The sequence below is a fragment of the Callorhinus ursinus genome, unplaced genomic scaffold (genome assembly GCF_003265705.2).
Source record: "Callorhinus ursinus isolate GAN/ISIS: 27379988/994484 unplaced genomic scaffold, GSC_fseal_2.0 scaffold70, whole genome shotgun sequence".
Classification (NCBI taxonomy): domain Eukaryota; kingdom Metazoa; phylum Chordata; class Mammalia; order Carnivora; family Otariidae; genus Callorhinus; species Callorhinus ursinus.
The window spans coordinates 6314814-6334704 of NW_027397132.1; the positions used below are offsets into that span (position 1 = coordinate 6314814).

General features: G+C 58.6%; 1 protein-coding gene across 1 annotated transcript; it reads right to left on the reverse strand.

Moving 5' to 3' along the window:
- Positions 1-9122: 9122 nt before the first annotated feature.
- Positions 9123-10970, reverse strand: FOXL3 (forkhead box L3). The gene is made up of 3 exons (XM_025863634.2): positions 10824-10970; positions 10263-10431; positions 9123-9962 (listed from the first exon to the last, which is right to left on the reverse strand). The coding sequence occupies exons 1-3, from the start codon at positions 10928-10930 to the stop codon at positions 9570-9572; spliced, it is 669 nt and encodes a 222-aa protein (XP_025719419.2). The 5' UTR covers positions 10931-10970; the 3' UTR covers positions 9123-9569.
- Positions 10971-19891: the final 8921 nt, after the last annotated feature.

A 19891-nucleotide genomic window follows, 5' to 3' on the forward strand; every position in this document is an offset into this window, starting at 1 on the left:
TCCCACTGTTCCAGCAGAGGCCCTGGGGCCGGGGTTTACTCAGTCGTTTGGGGGTCATGTGACCCTCCCTGCACCAATGTCTGTGGCCAAGGGGAAGGGGTAATCTGACTGGGAAAGTCTGGATCCATTCAAGGATGAGGGGTGTGCCAGGTAGCCATAGGTGGGAGGGTCTGTCCCCAAGGGAACAGGTGGGGACAGCTGCAACGACTGATTCCCAGTATGATCCACTGGGCAGAACAGACACTCTTCCGTTGCAGATGTGGACTCCTCTGAGCACCGGGCTGCCTGTCCCTGTGCTGGCTGCAGTGTGGGACCACCCTGCTCGGGGAAGGGCCTGTGCCCCTCGGTCTGCTCCTCCTGCTGAAGTCCAGGTGTCGGGGGCAAGCTCCAGAGGCAAGAAGAACAGGAGCCAGAGAGGCAGACCCAGAAAGAACCAACACAGGATGTGAAGGCTCCAACCCAGGATAGCACCGCCGAGACCCACAGACACATCCAGCCACCCCTTGTCCCATAGACTGTGACATGAGGCCCTCATGTCTGTTGGTGGGGGGCACAGAGCCATGGAGGCCCATCTCTTCTCTTGGCCTCCATCTCTCATCTGTAGAATGGGGATCAGTTGCCTGCTCCATCATTTGTTTGCTTCAAGCGCTGTGGATAGTGCCTGGGAGGGTCCCTTGGCTCTAGGACTGGACTATGGGGTCCCTGAATGCTGGCCCTGATGGGGGCAGCTGCAGGTGGAGGGCAGGCATCCCTGGCAGCCCAGCCAGCTCGGGCTCACAAGCAGGGCGGACATGTCCACATTCCATGTTTGGAGCACTGGGCTCCTCAGGCTGGGCCTGGCTCAGCCCCTCGCCCCAGCCCCCCGCCCCAGCCCAGACCAATGCCTACAGGGGGGCGATGTCAGCCCTTTGTGACTGGCGAGCTGGAGGTTTGCCTGTCTGCCTCTCTGGGCTAATGTGAGACACAACAGCCAGTTTCCTGGACAACATCGGGTCAAGTCAGTTAATCTAAACAGAAAACAGTGGGGAAAAATTTTTCCCAACTTTTCAGATACTGCAGACACATGTGGCCTTCTTGCCTTCGTGTCTGGAATGTCCCGCTCTGGGGGCCTAAGACTTCTCAGGAGACAAGGACATGTCTGAGATGCACTTACCGAGGCGCCTGCCTAGTGCAGGATGAGCACAGGGAGGGGACAGGGGGCAGTGTGGCCTGGAGAGCTCCTGCCCCTTCTGCTCCATCATGTCCCTGCCGCTCTGGGGTGGGAGATGCCAGGGACCTTGGGAGCCTACATGACCCACCCTGAGTGACGTGGCCCTGGCACATCTCTCTGAGGCTCTGCTTCCTCCTCTGTGCCCCCTTAGATGCTGGTTGCTCTATACCTACCATCTGAGCATGGGCCTAATAGCTATGTCTGCCCGTGGGCGCTGAGAGCCTGGACAGAGGAGGGAATTTTGCAGCATGATTTGAAAGCCAAATAGGTTTTTATGAGGCCTTGAAGATGGAAAAGGCATTGTGGGAGAGAAAGCTACATGTGCCGGGGCGCGCCGGTGTGACAGCAGCAAGTAGATCCAGCCAGCAGCGCCCAGTGAGACTGCCATTTCCTCTCTGAGCCTGTAGATGAATGATACGACAGTGTGCATGTCCCATGCTGTGTGCCCTGTGCATGTGTGGAAGTGGCTGTGAGTGTGTGCATGTGTGCAAGCACCCATGAGTATGTGCACGTGCCTGTGAGTATGTGCAAGTGTGCAAGCACACACGAGTGTGTACAAGTGTGCAAGCACCTGCAAGTGCCTCCGAGTGTGCGCACATGCCCGCGATTGTGCGTGTGTGCAAATGCCCATGAATGTGTGCAGGTGTGCAAGCACCCGTGTGTGCATGTGCCCATGAATGTGTGTGTGTGCAAGCGCCTGTGAGCGTGCATGTATCCGTGAGAGTGCATTGTACAAGCGCCCGTGAGTGTGCATGTGTCCGTGAGCGTGTGCATGTGTGCAAGCACCTGCAAGGGTGTGCACGTGCCTGTGAGCGTGTGCATGTGCCCATGAGTGTGCACATGTGCAAGTGCCCGTGAGAGTGTGCGTATGTGCAAGCACTCGTGAGTGTGCACGTGTCCGTGAGAGTGTGCATGTGTGCAAGCACCCGCAAGTGTGTGCACGTGTCCATGAGAGTGTGCGTGTGTGCAAGCGCCCACGAGTGTGTGCGTGCATAAGTGTGCACATGCATGATGGCCATCTCGGCCTCTTCCGTCTGTGAATGGCTAGGGTGGGAACCTGAGGGCCCAGATTTACGCGTAGCCGGGGCTGCTCCAAGCTGTGGTCTCTCTCTGAGCCTCAGGGTCCCCCTTTGTCACATCAGGGTGTCCTCTGCCCACACCTCCCAGGATGCTAAGATGGCGGCTGTCAGAGGCCACCCAAGAAAGACCCTCTTCCTTCCACAGAGTCTGGCAGAGGGCACATCTGCATTAGTAAATCTCTCTCAGATGTGGATGATACATAGGCAGTCAGGCCGCACGTGGGTCACCACCCTCACCCAGCACCAGAATTTCCCTTGAACAGAACTCTCCAGTCTGGGTGGTTCTGGCTCTTGTCTTGTGGCACCTGCTTGGCTGACAGAGACAAAAGTGGCTTCTCCGGGACTTTCCCAGAATCCCTGCCACGCAGGTGCACTCAGCCCGGACCTGTGTCACTGAGGGAGGCAGCGGCTGCACCACCACCCTGGCCCCGCTGCCCACCAGGTTCCACACTGGCACGGCCCCGCCACCCCACCTTCTCGCTGGGGACAGAGCTCCCTGCTCGTTTTCCTCCAGGGTTCCTGCCACTGGTGGCCAATTGCATCTGTGGCCGGTAAAAAGGGGGTCTAGACCAGGAGCCACCGGGGCCCTGGCTCTAAGGTCATCCACGTTTGCTGAGCACTGCACAGGGCTCCAGCGCATGGGGCTGGTGGCTCACCACAGGTGTCCTCAGTGGGACAGAGTTGGTGACACAACTCATGTCAGGAATGGACGCGACACACTGTCTACAACTGGATCCTTCCCGTGAACCAGTGTGAGAGACGGCTGGTTTGACTCTCTTCCTCTTGCTCCAAACTCGGGGCAAGTACCGTGGTGTCTCTCAAAGCCAGAGAAACTCTGGAGGGTGAGGATAGGCAATTGAGGGGAGTCCTGGGCTCGGGGGGACCTGGGGACCAGCGGGAGTGCATGGTGAGTGTGGGAATGCACGATGGTTGGAGCCCCTGACAGGCCACAGGGCGACTGACTGGGAGGCACAGGGCGAGGGGTTAGGGCAGGGCCTCCCAGCGGTGCGCACACCAGCCCAGGCAGAGCGGTTACACCGGTTCAGATGTTCCCACTCAATTTCCTTTTCTTTGGAAACTGTATGGCCGTGTGACCGTGCCTCATTATAAATCTAATTCTGCTGTCTCGGTTGAGCAAGCTCACATCGATGTGGACGGGGTTCTGAAGTGGCCTAAAGCTGGGGAGATGTGGCCGCACAAGAGCAGAGGGGCTGTTAATTTGCAGTCAACCACAGCGAGGCCTGACAAACAGCACCTTCCGTTCTAGGAGCAAGTTTCTCCAGAATGTAGCAAGCGCTCGGGTGAGACCCACCTGCATAAGATGTACTTGGTATTTTTAATGGGATGAAAACATTCATTTTGCAAATGTTTATGGATTGCTAATTTGGCGGAATACAAAATCAAGTTACAGGCGATAGACAGCACATGCCCTTCTGCAGCTTCCTCCTGGAGTATTTGCTGACAGGGCTATACGCCAGGCTCATCCCCATGGGGCAGGGGGCGGCAGTCCTCATGCCCCCTCCCCTAGAAGGCAGGGGGCCGGGAAGAGGAGGCCGCATGTGGGTCCACACCCGCCTCACAGTCCCGAATTGGAGTCCCTGGTACTTGCTCAGCGGTCACATGGTGGCTGTAGTTTAGGGCTGCAGGGGTCCTGGAGTCTGATTCCATTTAACCTCCAGCCTAGAAGGTTGGCCTGGCTCGGCCTGGCATCCTGGGCACCTGGGTGGGGTGGGATGGACCGAGGACCTGCCTCTGCTCCCACGAGCTCTGGGAGGCCTCTCTGAGCCTCAGTCTCCTCCTCTGTGAAATGGGGCTGTGCGTCTGTCCCACCCCTGCCCTCAGCCGTCGTGGTGTGCAGCAGGTGCTGGGGGGGGCGGCATGTCCGTCCTCTCCTTGACTGTCACTATATTATCCTCCTCTCTAGGGCATGAGCTGGAGGCACCCCGAGAAGAGGCAGGTGAGGGCAGGCTCCCAGAGAGTGTGGGGACCCTGGGCCCCGGCCCTGCACTCTCCCACCTCCCAGAGTGACGCCCGGGTATCACACTGCTGCCTGGCCAATGACCCTGGGGTCCTCTAGACAAACTGCTGACAGGTGTGGTCAGACCCCCGCGTTCAAACCCCACCGCACACCTTTGTCTGCCTCCCCCGTGAAATGCAGAGTCAGATGACCCACTTAACGTGGCCTGAGGATCTTCAGAACAGGGCCTGGCATGTGGGGAACCCTCAGCAAATACCAGCACCCTGCCGCCGCTGTTGTCCAGGTCGCCGTCTGGGCCGGACCCCTGACTGCCGGGCTGGGGTCTGTGGGGTGAGCACAGCCGTCCTGTGCGTGATGGGATGCCCTTCCGCCCCGCCCCCTAGGGGAACTTCTGGGCGTGCAGCATCACCACATGCCCTACCTGTGCAGCTTGCCTGCCCTCCCCACCAGGGTCCCGCCCCCAGGCTCCTTTCCCATCCTCACACACACCCTGGGTGGACGTCCTCTGTGAGTGGCCTGTTGTGGGGCCTCTGCCCGGTCACGAAACCCTTGAGGATTTTCCTCCCCAGCACCGCCTTCAGCCGCTCTTCCTCAGATGAGCACCCCTCTCTACCCCAGTGCTGTCCAGGGGAGCCGCCCCCTCGGACACCTGCGTGACTGAGTCCATGGCCACAAGGTAAAGCACTGGTCTCACTTCCAACGGGAGGCCCCTGGGTGTCAGCCTCCCCTGCCTGGGCTGAGTGGCCTCTTCCACCATCAGGGTCTCCCTGGTCCAGTTCCTTGTCTCACTGTTGTTGGGGCTGCACCCACACGGCCCAGGGTCTGTCCTGGAGGGATTTCAGAGGGAGTCCAGACGCTGCGGAGGCTCCTCCCTGGCCTTGTACCCAGCTCAGTGCCAAGGGCCTCACTTCACAATGGAGGGATGAGGCAGAGAGGGAAACGCTGCCCAACCCCCAGAGTGGGAGGCCAGAGTAGATTCACTGAGGAAGCTGCACACGTGGGAGAAGGAGAGTCCCCCGGCACCACCCCTCCCACTCTGGAGGCTCCGGGTGGCCCCATCCCGGCCTGCCTGTGGGGACACAGGAAGCTGGCAGTGCCCAGGGCAGATGTGAGGTCCCAGGGAAGGAGCAGGGGCCCTGGGGGCTCTTCAAGGAAGGGAGGTGCCCAGAGGACTTGCCCGGCTTGGGGGAGCCGGTTTCTATGAGGCTTCTCATAGCCCAGAGCCAGTCCCTTCCCCGCCTCCCTCACGGGGTGTGAGCTGAGCAGAGCATTGGGGGTGGATGGGAGACATGAGATGGGAGACATGGTCCATTTCAGCTAAGTCCCCAGGGGTTCTGTGTGTGGCCCATGCTACAGATGAAGAGCCCAGGGCTCAGGTGGGCAGATGGCCTGTCTGCGGACATGCACCTGCAAGGCTCCCAGCCCGGTGCTGCTCCCTGCCCCCACCTGGGAGGCCAGGACCATGGGTCCACAGGCCTCCAAAGTCATTCGGGGCAGCTGACTGAGGCCTAGAAGATGCCAAGGAGGGCTGGTGCCAAGAGGAGCTCTAGAAGACCCCTCTCACCCTCTGTTCACTCTCCTGGCATCACCCACCCAGCCAGGACCTGTGTCTTGGTTTCATGAGCACAGGATGGGACAGGTCAGGAAGAGACACTTGAGGACAAGAGCAGGAGACATGCAGTGCGTGTCTGCCCCAGTAAGGGAGCCAGTATGGAGGCCACATTAACCAAGGTGAAGTGCCCAGAACATAGGAGGTGATTGTCCTGTAGGAGTTCCATGTATCAGAAAGAACAGTGACAAACTGAGGCAAATGCAGGAGATGCACTTCAAACTTCAAAGGCTAAAGACATGGGTGTTTGTCTTGGACTTGGGGGCGGGGCTGGGACAGCATTTTCCCTTCCCTGTGCTTCCCTCCAGCCACACTGGCCTTCTGCAAGCCACCCCCCGCCGCCGACTCCTTCCCCCGCCTCAGGGGTTCAGCTTACCACCCCCCACCTGGAATGCCCTTCCTCTTGGCATGCGGGCCCCTGCCTGTCCTCAGGGCCTCAGCTTGAAGGTGGCCCTCGGAGGGCCCTGCTTATCCACCCAGTCGGAACTGGTTGTTGTCCCCCAAGCTGTCTGCTGTCTCAGCTGCCTGGGCACAGGCTTCCTTCCCAGCCTCCTGGATATGTGAGCGCTCTATGCATGCTGCTGGGATGCAGGCTGGTCCATAATTGCACCTAGCACGGGGCTTATGGATGTTTGTTGAATGAACCTCTCCATCAAGGAAGGAAGGGATTTGAAGAGAAAGGAGGCCTTTTCTCTGCTTCCCGGGGGGGGGGGGGGGGAGCAGACCAAGGGCCAAAGAGTGGCTTGGTATGGAGGGCACTGTTGGCTAAGGGAGGCCTCTCTGGGGAGACACAGCGATGCCGGACCCCAGGGCCGGACAGGGCGGGGGTGGGGAGGGCATCGTCCAGGGCCACTTTGTACTCCTAGACCTGCTCATGCTCCCATCCCAGGGTTCTCTCCCGTCCACCCAAATGTGGTCTCCTTTGGTCTCTGGCTGTGGTGGAGGGCCCAGGCCCGGCCAGCCGCTGTGAGGAAGGACATCCTCCCACGGAGTCTGGGTGAGGAAAAGCTCAGCCTGGATGCCGCCCAGCCAGGAACTTTGCTCTACACAATGGTGGTTTGCACACACCTCCGCTGAACTCACGCACAGCAGCGCCTCCCAACTTTGTTAATGGAAACCCGGTGATCCGTAACCGTGTGGCAGACATCTGCTCGGGGGTAATGTGGTGGTAATGTACATATCGGTGATCAATCAGCGGATTTGCAAGAGAGGCATAAAGTATTTAATTAGACGTGTGCTGGGCGAGTCTGTGTGGTGGCGGTATTTGAATAGGTCAGAGCCGACCCTCACCCCTGCAATGTTGTTTGGGATTAAATGCCACTCACTTGAAAGACTGGAAGACCTGCCTTAGTTGTGGGATATCACACGCTGGCAAATTGAAAATGTCCCTTCGCTTTTAAAAACATGATTGATATCCTTTGCAAAACAAATGTTATGCCTCATAGTACACGGACCTCGCCTGTCTGGCACCACCCCTTTGCTCGCCGGCAGCCGGTGAGCACCTGCCCCGGACCCTGTGCACGGCGGAGGGCGTGCTAACAGCCTGTCTGGTTGCCAGGCCTCCTCTCCCCCTCCAAGGCTGGGGCTTCCAAAATTGCCCTCTTTAGGACAGAGGAATTTTCTGTTCCGTCAGGCTTTGCTCACCAGAACAAAAAGTGGGAATACGGCTAGAACCCGAAAGATAAAATGCAGATTTTATTTGCTTGATTGGTAGCAGAAAAATCAGATACTCTGTATGCCATCTACTTATGTATAGTAAGTAGCACCTGCGCTGCCCCACCTGCGTCGTATCTACTACCATTTAAAACAATGCTTTTAGCATGAATGGCAAAGGGATATGAATAATGGGAACACAGACAGACATCACACCTACGATGCACACGTGCACATACGTGCACACAGACACTCTGAGTCTGCATGAGCCACAGCTTGGAGGATGTGTTAGCAGCCCAGCCCCAAAGCCACATGCCTGGGCCCTGGGCCTGGGTCCACCTGCATGCGGGCCCCATCTGCAAAGTGCGGATGAGAAGTAGTGCAACCATCAACCAGGGCTGGTGTTCCTGCCATGGAGACAGCCCGTCTGGGCTCAGCATGGTGCCTAGCGGGCAGTGAGGGCCCACCAATGTTGGGTGCTTTCCCGGCAAAGAGCTCTGGCAACTGGCATTTGCGAAGGAGAGATGTCCTCTGTGTTGCAGGCCTTAGCCCTTTTTCCGGAGGACTGTTTGAGGCAGGGCTCCCCTCCTCCCATGAGGCCGACTGGCTGCCCCATGGGGCAGGGCCTGGCCAGACCAAGAGAGTGATGGCAGGCAGGCGGTGGGCACATCACCACCAGCACTCATCTCTGGACTTGGGGATCAGGCATTTCACAACATTCATAAGTAACGGCCTTCTCCCCTCTTCTCAAAACGATTACGTCAACCCGAGGAGTCTCTACAGGGTGGACAGATAATAATGCTGCAGTTTAATGAAATGTCAGCTTGTCTGAATCAGAAGCGAGCCAGTCTAAGTGAGTCTCTTGCATGGCTCTGTCTGTCTCCACCTCCTGCCCGCCTTCCTTTACCGGTCCGGGTTTTTCAGAGTCCAATAAAGCACAACCATGTAGTTCCCAGTCGAGACAGTCAGCCTCCTTGGGTGTGTTTTTGTTGTTTATAAGATTAGCCAATCATTGTCACCTAGTGGATCAGATTAGGTGTAATCCATACTAATGTTCAAATTAAGTCATGGAAAGCAATTAACTCCACAAAACTGGGCTGGTGAAAAATGATAAGCTTGGTCAAATAGTTTCACTGTGCATAATTGCGTTTTTTAAAATGCCCATCTCCACACAGTAATTAAATCATTTACATTTCAGATGGAGTGTACCCGCCCCTAATGCTTGTCATTGTGCTCTCCTAATTGTGCACCTCACAGTGTAGCAGGGATCCATCAGCCGCCTGCTACGGAATGTCTGCCTCCTCGGGAAACCAGCTGGGTGGAACGTGCCCCAGTAGAAGCATGCTGCCTGCTCAGAAGAACCAAGAAAAGTGTGCTCTGCCCCATGTTGTCCCAGATTTGAACCCCTCCCTCCTCCCTCTTGCTCCTCCCTCCTTCCTGCCTTCTTTCCTGTATAAAAAAGTGCACAGGTTTTCTCAAGCAATCATCGACTATTCTGTTCACACTTACTCTTTCGATCACATCATCCGTAGCAGGGCCACAGTCAAAAACCTCGGGGCGACATTCATGGGATCCACTGATATCTGACTTCACTGTTTGCACTTTATTAGTATCACTTTTAGCTCTAGGGAAGATGCCCACCCACTTCGCCAACTGTAGACCGAGCGCACCGGCCGCCTTCCAGGGTGTGGCTGTCTATGCAGCCAATTCTCAGATTATGGAGGGATGAAATGCTACCTTGGGTCTAAGTGAACGTGGCCCTAAACCTGTGTTCCTATTCCTCAGAGAAGGATCATTCAGTGAATCCAGAGCAAATGCTTCAGTCAAGCAGGACCCCGTGGGTCTTCTGGCAAGGGAACTTTCTCCGAAGGATGAAGCCGGAAGACTGACCTCCTGTCTCTCCAGCCCAGGGTGGTTTTCAGCACCGAGCAGGGACGCTTTTGTGGAAGTTAGTAGGATGTGGCAAAACCTTGCTTCTTGGTTCGAGGTGGGGTTGCAATCACCTGGAAGACCCCAGACTAACTGGGTGCCAGCCCTGACTCATACTGTCCAAAGGTGGAGGTTCATTTGCTGGGTTTCCAGCCGGGAGTTTCTGCCCTCCTGGGGGCCGCAGGGATACCTGAGCCCTGGAAAAGGGTCGGGCGAGGACAGGATGTAGTCAATGCTGAACTTGATGCCCCTGGGCTCCTCCTTCCCCGTGGCAGCGCGGCTAACAGGGCCCGGGGGCTGGCGGTGAGGGGCTGGCTCAGGCGGCCCCGGAGGCCCCTCTACGCCCCCCGCCCGCGCCTCCCCCGCCCCGTCCCGCTTGGGGCCACGGCGCCGGCGCCGCCGCCGGTAGTTGCCATTCTCGAAGAGGTCCAGCAGCGACTCGCAGCCGCCCGCGAACGTCCAGTAGTTGCCCTTGCCCTTCTCGTGGCCTTCCGTCCGAGGCACCTGCGGGAGAGGGAGGGGCTCCGCGAGGGGCTGGCCCCCGGTGCGCTCCTGCCCACCCCTCTCCGCGTCTGGGCTCACTTAGGACTCCCAGACAAGCACTGGTTAGGTCCCTGTCCTTGCGGTGTGTGGCGTTGCTCATGGAGCACGCTGGAGGCACTAAATTTGCTAAAAAAGAACTTTCCAGCAACTGCTGCCGCAAAATCCTCCCCCGCGCCCAATCAAGGTGACTTGGCCCAGGAGCCCCCAAGCTTGGGACACTCGGGGGCCATTCCGGGGAGCGGGGCCGGGGCGGGGTCTCACCTTGACAAAGCAGCTGTTGAGGGACAGGTTGTGGCGGATGGAGTTCTGCCAGGCGCGCTGGTTGGCTCGGTAGTAGGGGAACTTGCGCATGATGAAGTCGTAGATGCCGGACAGGGTCACCCTGCCCGAGGGGCTCTGCTGAATGGCCATGGCGATCAGCGCGATGTAGCTGCAAATAGGGGCGCATGGGGCCACGCGGGGCGGAAGAGGGGACGCCGCGGTGTCTGGAATCCCCTGCAGCCAGGAGCCCCTCTAGAAGCGCACAACTCCTCCGCGCCCAGGGCTCCGTGGTGTGTGGGAGGTGCCGGCGGGAAGGGGTTTTTTGGGAGCGAGAACTCTGGAGTTCCCCGCTCCCCGCTTCGGCCCAGACCCAAGAAGCTCATCTTCACACTTGGGAGTTTCCTCAGGGAGGTTGAGAGGACATGCAGAGGAACGTGTCCCTTCTCTGAATCCCACCCCCCAGCCCGCCCTCCGGAGAAGAAAGCCCTCCCTCCGTCCCAGGAGGTCCTTGAGGAGGAGGGTCCCCGGCCCGCCGGCTCCCACCACGCACCCCGCGGTCACCTGTACGCCGGCCGCGTGAGCCGCTTCTCCTCATCCGAGCTGCCGGCTGGGTAGTCGTCGGCGTCGTAATTGAAGCAATTGTAGGGATACTGTGAGCTGTCAAACATCTTGGCGCACCCGGCGCCCGCGGGGAACACCGCTGTCTTTGCCACCTCCTCCGCGCCGCCCGCCAGCCCGCCAGGTCTTTGCTGAGGTCCTGCGGGGCGCGGGCCAGCAGCGTCTGCACTGCGGGCTGTTCTACGCCCGAGCTGGGAACCTGGGCTTCTGGGGTCCCCCACCCGCGCCCACCCCGTTCTCTCGCATCCAATCCCAGCGTGGGGGAGGCCCCAGCCAGCAGGAAAGCGGCTGAGGGGAGCTGAGCGGGGCTCTGGGTGACCCTCTGACCGCCCGCGGACCGAGGGAGGAGGGAATGGCGCGCTGGGTGGTCTGACAGGCGGGGCGCCACCCCCCCTCCTCCCGCTGCCGCCCGGGTGTGCGTCGCCGCGCTCCCAGCGCGGGGCCCCACATTTCGAGGCAGGGTCGCTGGGTATCCCTCCCACCTGCCTCCCCGCCCCCGAGCCAGAGCTGGGGCTCCCCGTGGGCTCCCTGCACTGGCGGATGTTTCCTCAGAGCTCGGGGGTCTGTGCGCCCTGGGCGCGCACGGAGACACTAGGTTCTTCCCTGGCGCCGGATCCCAGAGTGGACTCTTGGGTGGCCAGAACAGAGCCATGAGCCAGGCCACAGACAGGGCTGCGACTGTTGCCTCCCCCACTACCAGGCTCGGCCCCACCTCCTGCCCCAGAGCAGCAGAGTCCAGGCAGGATAGTTTGGGCCCTGCTGGTGTGTCCCTGCCTGGAGCACTGGATCAGAGCCCGGTCAGAGACACAGGGTCCAGCATTTCCTCCAAGGCCCTGAGTCCCAGCGGCGCTGTCCCTAACTGCCCAGGAGGGTGCCTCCTCCAGGTCCCAGCCAGCCTGTAAGGGAGCCCCTGAGTGCCGGGGGCACAGGGCTTTCAGTCCTGGGAGCGCACTTCACAGCTTAGCCACTACTTTACTCGTCCCTTCTAGCTCCAAAGCTGTGGTTCCTTGTATGGGTAGATGCATGCGGAAGAGAAGACAAGGTATGGGAATTTTAGGAAAAAGAATGAGGTGGGATCTTGCCAGGCAGGGTGTGGCGGGGGGCGGGGGCGGGGGGGGGGTAGTGTCTGTTTCACAGTGGATGTGCCACCAAAGGCATTTCCATGAATAATCTGCAGAATTCTGAACTGACCCATGTCTGTGAATCTGCCTGAGGTCAGCAAGTCTGGATAGTCTTTTTCCAGAAAATTCTCCCTTCAAAGCACAACCTTGAGCTCAGAAATGACCTGTGTTCAGTCCAGCCAGTTGGCCCCATGAGGGCTTGATGCTACCCACCACCCTTGGTGAGGAAGGGTGGGCAGGCCTGACTTGGTGCAGCCAGGTTCCCCCAGCACCACCCGGGAGGCTGTGCAGTGGCCCTTCTGCTTGGGCACCACGGCTGCCTTCTGCTGAGGATCAGAAGCACACTGGGGCTCAAACACATTCAGTGGCTCCGTGTTGTCCTCTCTGTCAGATGTCAAAATTATATTTGCTGGACTGTGGGAACACAAAATGGTACAGGGCCTCTTGAAAACACTTTGGCAGTTTCTTTAAAAATTAAACATGTGACCACAGTGTTAACCAGCAATTACACTCTGGGGCATTTATCCCAGAGAAATGGAAAGTTAAAGTCACAGAACACCTGTGCACACACACTCATACAGTGTTTTTGGTCACATCCCCAAACTGGGACTTGCTCAGACGTCCTCCCACAGGGAAATGGCTAAACAAGCTTCCATCCCCTCTACACCAGGGGACACCTCAGCAATGCAAAGTAACCAACCACTGATACAGCAGCAGCCTGGATGGATCTCCAACTCAGCGCAAAAGCCAGCCTCAAGGGTTACATACTCCATGCTGCCATCTATAGACATTCTTGAAAAGACAATATGATAAAATGGGGAACACAGTGGTTTCCTGGAGTTGGGAGGAGGTGCGGGCAGGGGAGAAGTGGTTGCAGCGATAACAGGATGACATGAGGGGTCCTTGCGACCTTGCCACGCTCTGCGTGTGCTGTGTCAATGTCAAGGTCTTGGTCGTGGGATTGTGCGTTATACAAGATGTCACCATGGGGGGAAACTGTCCTGGCCAGCGAGGTCAGCCAGCATCAGGGGACCCTGTGTACTGGGCTACAAGAAGGACCTTGAAGCCTGTCACACAGATGATGGACAAGCAGGAAACAACATGGCCACCTCACTCCAGCCTTCCACATCTTGGTGGAGGCTCCGGTGGCCACTCCAAACCTGAACCTCACGAGGAGGGGAACCCTGAGCTGGAGTAGCCCAGAGACTCTCAGGGGAGCCATCATCTCAAGGCCCGGGTCGTGCCTGGCACATTTAACACCTTACACCTCCGTGTGAGCTGGCCCTTCCCCTGAAAATGGTCCCTTCCCTTGGAAAGGCCACATACCAGCCCGTGGAGAAATAGATGACAATAATCCCAGGCCCTGCGTCCCACAGCTGGTGACGATCAGAGCCCAAGTTTGAAGCCACTTCTAATTAAGAGCTCTCATTACCAAAAACCATGCTGTCTCCCACGTGTCACTTCCAAGGGCTGATGGAAAACACTTAATGTCATAAGAGCATGACGTGGAGGCAGCCTCCCCTCCGAGCTACCAGCTGGGCTCCTTTGCTTGGGGTGGGCATTTGGTCCCACACCCCGTGACGCACTTTGGGACACCCCTGGTGGAATCCTGCTTCTTGTGTAAAATCAGTAGACACATTCAATGAGATGGCTTGTTCTGCTGGAGTCTGTGGTGCTCTCTCTGCCAACGTGTCTGTCTCGCAGGCTTTCGGAGAGTTGGGTTTGGGTGTGGCTGAGCCGACAACTTCCAGCTCAGGCTCTCTCTCTCTCTCTCTCTCTGCGGCCGGGGGTGGGTCTTCTGAAAGCTTGGCGGGCTGGAGGCGAGGCCCCCCTCCAAGCAGCCTTCCGCCTGCCTCGTGTGCTGGTACCAGCTGCTGGCCCCGGGGGCCTCCGGTCCTCACCACATGGGCCCCTCCATCCAGCCACTCACACCAAGGCAGGTAACTTCCCCTGCACAGGAGATCTGAGAGAAGCAGAGGCAGGGGCCCAGGGTCTTCCGGGACCTAGTTTTGGCAGGGACCTGTATGTCTACTGGTCTCAGAGACCAACCTGGTGCAACACTGAGGGGCTTGCAGGGGTGTGATTACCAGGAGGCGTGGACCACAGGGGGGCCATGGGAAGTGGGAACCCTTGACTCCAGTGGCGGGGACAGCATGGGGTAGAGAATCAGCAAGTGCCAGAGCACCGTGGAGTTGAGGACCCAGGTGTAGAGCCGGCCAGCTGGGCGCCAGGGCTCAGGGCGGGGAAAGGAGGTGCCTCGGAGGAATGTTACAAGTTCAATGCATGAGACAAGTGGTGAGGTCGGCGGGGACTGAGCCATGCCAGGTTGTTCATCCGCAGTGTTCAGTGAGGACTTACCACAAGCCAGGAACTGGGCAGAGCGAAAAGCACTCCTGTTCCTCACGTTGCTCCCAGCCTAGTGGGGAAGCAGAGGATCCCAGAAAGAGGAAAGGACAGTCTGTACCCATGATAGGACATACTGAGATGGCCAGGAGAAGCACCAGGAAACTCCCCTCCACTGCTGGAATGCTTGAGCAGCACTCAGAATAGGAATTAACAAAATATGGTTGGTGTGGGGCAGAGAGCTCCAGGCTGGGAGGCTGTGCAAAGGCCCTGTGGCACCACAGAGGGGGTGCCTCTCCAGCCTCCACTGCCTTCCGCATGAGCCCCAAATGTCTTCTGTGTCTGGATGTGTATCTTGGTGCACAGAGCTTCCACTCAATTGCCATTGAAGAACGACCCATTCGTTCTAGGGTAGTGTTTGAATGGCAGGCACTGTGCTGATCCTGGTGGGACAATGAAGAGCGAGCCTGATGGGCCCTTTGCCTGGGGCCACTCAAGGCCTGGACACGGTAGGACCAGCTGGCCTGGTTGGGGCTTGCTGATGGCCTGCCTGGCTGAGGGACCCACGTGCCAGGCAGCTGAGGGTCCCCATGTCCCCTCTGCTTTGGAGGTCCTGGATTCTGGTCCTGAGGACCACGGGGCTCCTGAAGGGGCTCATTGGACCCTGCGGAGTGGCTTTTGCTTTTCTCGGGCTCTCCTCTAGATGGTGCAAGTGGACCAGTCTTGGGCAGTGTTCCTGGTGCCCCCTCCCCCCCCCCCCAGGGGGGGACCTTTCCAGGATGACGGTGGCCACAGGACATATCTGGCTACAGCAGTCAGCGTGGTGAGGAGAAGTTGCCTCCTAGAGCCCAGGGACCCACAGGGATGGCCACACCAGGGGCCTCAGGTGGACACAGCAACCTAGCCTGTTCTGGGCTGAGGCACCAGTGTGTACCCCACCGAACCCCACCTGTTAGCTTACCTCTTTAACAGCTTCACCCCATTGCCCCGTTAAAACTGCCAGGCCAGGAGCTGTCTTCACCCCTCTGAGACAGAGTGGACACTGTTCCCAGCTCCCAGGTGGGCAAGTCCCAGCCGGCTCTGAACCTTTCCTTCCAAATGCCAGCTCCAAGAAGAGTAAGAAAGACCCCTCCGTGCATATGGGGACCTCCTCCCCACATGGGGGGCTTTGGGATTCTGCTCTCCTATCTTCCTTCACCACTCACCACACCTCACACCCAGGCAGAGGCTGCTTGAGACCTTCTTTGCTTGACTCTTCTGTTAAGGTCCCTCCGGGTGGGGTGCAGTGACGAGCAGAGGAGCTTTCCTTAGAAACTGGTCAGGATTTGGGAGGCATATGTGAGGGTGAGTCTGTGATCTGAGTGGCAGGTGGAAGCCACTTGGGTGCGGCATTGAGGCTGGACCACCTGGGAGCCTGCCAAAGGCATCCTCTGCCTGGGGGCTGGGCCTTTGAGGCTCTGGCCCCAGCGGTCTGTTCATTCAGTTTGCTCCCAGGTGGTCTGGGGAGCCACGGGGGTGCACCTGGGAGGGACTGCAGTCCATGAGGTGCCTTTGTCATCCTTCTCTTGGGCCATGGGGGGGTATCCCTTGTCCTTTGTGCATCTCAGACCTCTGGGTAGGGGGCTGGGAAATGAGGGGGTGCCCACCCACCTGCATTGCCAAAGCGCCACTGCACACATTTTGCCCCCTGTGGCCCGCAGGGGCTGAGGTTTATATGTTGGTTTGTTTGTTTACTTACTTATTTTACTTTGGGTAGTGGTCTGAGCCCAGAGCTTGCGGCCTCAGGCAGGGTGCTGCCTCCCCTCCTACCTGCCCTTTGAGTCTCCAGAACCAGTTCCCAGGCCTACTGAGGGGTGGTTTTGGTTGAGTTCTTGCCCGCACTTTCCCCCAGGCACCTCTGCCAAAATGTTGTCTGGTTCGTGGACCCGGCAGGCTTTGTAAGCGTCCCTGGACAGCTGACTTGCACCAAGAGGAGTTTAATGGAAAGCCCTTTCTTCTTCTCTTTGTTCGGGACTGGCTCCCTCGGCTCCGGCCTCTCTCCAACCCACAAGTTTGCCCTGGAGCCCCAGGGGCATGCTGGTCTGGGTGTTGGGTGTGTTCTCTGTCCACAGCTGTGGGTGCTTCAGGGAATGGTCTGGTTTGATTTGAAGACAGAAAGAGGGGTCTCTTGCGTCTAGAGGTCAGGCAGATCTGGGCCCCGAACACCACAGTGCTGGACTCAGGAAAATAATTTCTTGGGTCTGGGCCTCAGTGTGACGGCTTTGAATGGGTGCAGTTGGGCGGGGATTTCTCTCGGGGGTGGGTGGGTGGTGATCCTTTGGCCTGCAGCCCAGGCTCTGACCCCACCTCCTCCCCTGCATCTTCACCCACATGCCGAACTCTGCCAATGTAACTGGGGAACGCGCCTTGTGAAGCCTTAATAGCACCAGGATCGGGGTGTGGAGAGTGGCAGACCCCCCTTTCCTCCTGCTCCCGTCACTGCATCCCTGAGAAATCACATTCCATGTTCCCCTGGCTGTCTTCTCGTCTGCTTCTGCGTTACCTCTGTGCTTCTAACGGACAGGCAGATGTTGAACATTTTTTAAGTTTAATGCCAATCAACTTTCTGCCCTGCAAGAGAGGATTAGCTCTCAGACAGCATCCTCCCCGACTCCGTTCCGACTCAGTTATACCACCCTTTCTTTCTTTGGAGAAATAATGTTGATTATGTCTGTGAATGCCATACCGAGCTGAGTCATGGGTTCTGGTAATTATACTTCCTCTCCTGAGTTAGCTGACCCTCTGGACAGAACGGCATTTCCTGTCTGCTTGGTTCCCGGCAGGTGCTCTTGACCCACTACAGCTTGTGCCATGCCCCCTTCTGCAGAAAGAGCTGGTTCCTCTTTGTTCTGTGTCCTCCTGGCCATGGCCCACCCACGCCACGCTCCGCCCAGTGAGCCAGGGTGGCATGAATGCTCCTCCGTCACCTGGCTGGGGTCCTCCCGCTTTCCCTCTTTCTCTATTTTCTCCCTGGTAGCAGAGGGCCCAGTGACCGCAGCACCCTCCTGGGCACGGGCTGTTCAGGACCTGTGTCCTCGCCCAGGGGCAGTGGGCTCCTTGGTGGCCATTGAGGGAATCACTCCACCCCCCTGTGGCTTCCAGCATCGCTGCCCATTATATCCCAGTTGTCAAGCCCTGGGTACTGGGTGTGAGGAGTCTCCTTTCCCCCGACCAGCCCTCAGCCTTTGGACCTCCGTGTCAGCTTTGCTTTGGCCAATTTTAGCAAGAATCCTTTTAAGTCAGTTTAGTGAGAGCCCCGCCCGCCCTTGATGTCTGATCCGGTCCCCATCCTGCACCTCCTGGTGGTGTCTGGTCACCCTGGCCTGCATCGGCAAGAATCCCAGGCCCACGCTTCCTTAGTAATTTCTGACCCACTGACCTCCTGCTTCTCGTCTGTGAATCACCACGTTCCAGGCTGTGTCTGCACGGAGCCCGGGTCCACACGGAGGTCTCTGGCACCCACGGCCACAGCCCCACGCTGGCCTTCCTTCAACACAACTGCAGGTTTTCGTTCCTCGTCATGGTGCCTGGTTCTTGAAGGGTGGCAGATATGTCACCCCAAAATGTGCCTCTTTGGCATAAGGATTATTTTGAGCTGGTTATTTTGAGAAACGGCAGACACGGGAGATGCTCTGAAGCAGAGTGGAAGTCCCCCTTCTGTGTGGGACGTTCGCATTGATAAAGGTCACCTCCGTGTGTAAGGGTGTGTCCGCTGTGGACGAGGAGGGGGACCCATGACTCCAGGTCCCAGAGACAGGTTCCGATTTGAATCTGGGTGACAACCCCGCGCTTGCTTACGGTGCTCTTCCTGGTCACCCCCGTGACTGGCCTCCCCCCACTTTTCTCCTTCTGTCTTTGCTCAGGCAGCTCCAAAAGACCCGGGAGTTCTTGTGTCGGAACCCAAGGGAAGAGACCGAATGTGGATCTCCTGCTGTACCCCAGGCGCTGTATCAGAAGCCCACAGGCCGGGCAGCCAACACGCGGACGTTTCTTCTCTCGCCGTCCGTCCAAAGGCTGGACTCCAAAGAGCGGGTGCAGGGCTGGTTCCTGGTGAGGTCTCCTGCCTGTCCCTGCGTGGCCCGTCCCCGCGTGGCCCGTCCCCGAGTGGCCTGGCGCCTGCATGTGCAGGGGGAGATATGCAGTGTTGCTTTCTCCTCCTACAAGGACACCGGTCCTAGGGGATTGGGCCCCACCTCTTGACCTCCTTCAACCTGAATCTCCTCCTTAAAGGCCCATCTCCAAATGCAGTCACATTGGGGGTCGGGCCTCAACCCAGGAACTTGGGAGACACGTCTTTGCATGTGGCCCTGCCCGGTGTCTCCATTTCCTTTGTCCCTTCACCGTCCCTGTTTTTGGAGCCGTACATATGTGTTGGCCATGTGTCACCCTCTCTGCCCTGCAAAGCTCCACTGGACCAGTGGCAAATGGACCAGGGGCCTGGAGGGGTGGGGGCAGCAGCACTGGCCCTCGGAGTCACTCTGTTCTCTCTGTGCGGCCTGGGAGGAGGGAGGGGCACAGCAGGAGACCGGGAAGGTGGTGGGTGAGGCCAGAGGTACGCAGGTGCCAGCCCCTGGCAAGAAGGGGCAGGGACGACTCAGCCAGTGGGGTCACTGGGTGAGTGCTGGGCAGGAAGCCAGTGTCTGGCGGGAGACTGAGCGGGGCTGGCTTTGGGGGCCACCCCCCATTGACTTCCTTTGTAGTCTGAGGCTCCTTGGTAGTTCTGTTGTGGGCCGCACCCTGAGCACAGCCCCAGGTGGGGTTCGGGGACGGAGGGGAGGCCTCCCGCCCTGTAGCCAATGGCTTGGCCATTCTGGAAACCTGACCTGACTCTGGGGACGAGTGTCAGCCCCTCACTGAACCTTAGTGTCCCCGCCTGTGAAATGAGGAAAAGAAAATCAACCTTGGCAGTCTTGCTTTAGAGACCACTAATAACTTATGTTGGCGGCTCCGCAAGGTGCACGGAAAGCAGTGGTCCTGGGGCAGCAGAGGGCTGGGAGCCCCGGAGGCACCAGGGGCTCTGACTTCCAGCCCTCTCTGAGCCCAGGGATTCTCCGGGATTTATGTCAGCCCTCAGCAGCTTCCTCCTCTTGGAAGCCCAGGGGCTGGCCTATCGCGGTCCCCTGTGCCCACACTACACCCCATGTAGGCAACGGTCTTGGGGAGTCTCCAGGCAGGGCTCCCAGAGGAGGACTCAGGCCCTGCGGCCAGCAGGGCTGGACCTGTCCCAGCTCCACTGGGCAAAGCCGGTGTGCCCACAGGTGGCGGGTCTGTGTAGACGCGACATTACCCTCTGGGACTGGCCCGTGTCTTCGGGGACCCCCACCCAGCTCTGTCAGCACCTCCCACACCAAGAGTGGGACAGGTGGCTTCCCCCACCTCCTCCTTCCCAGCCACGGCCCCAGACTACCTGTGGCACCATGAAAGCTGAGCTTTGGTTATGGCCTTACTTCTGTGGAGGGTGGGTGGGTGGCAGCTGAGCTCAGGGCGTAAGGGACCTGGACCCCAACG

Coding starts and splice junctions, on each gene's coding strand:
- FOXL3 (XM_025863634.2), bottom strand. CDS start 10,930: ATGTTTGACAGCTCACAGTATCCCTACAATTGCTTCAATTACGACGCC. Junction 10,432..10,823: donor CTCACGCGGCCGGCGTACAG/GTGACCGCGGGG, acceptor CCCTATTTGCAG/CTACATCGCGCTGATCGCCA. Junction 9,963..10,262: donor TCAACAGCTGCTTTGTCAAG/GTGAGACCCCGC, acceptor CCTCTCCCGCAG/GTGCCTCGGACGGAAGGCCA.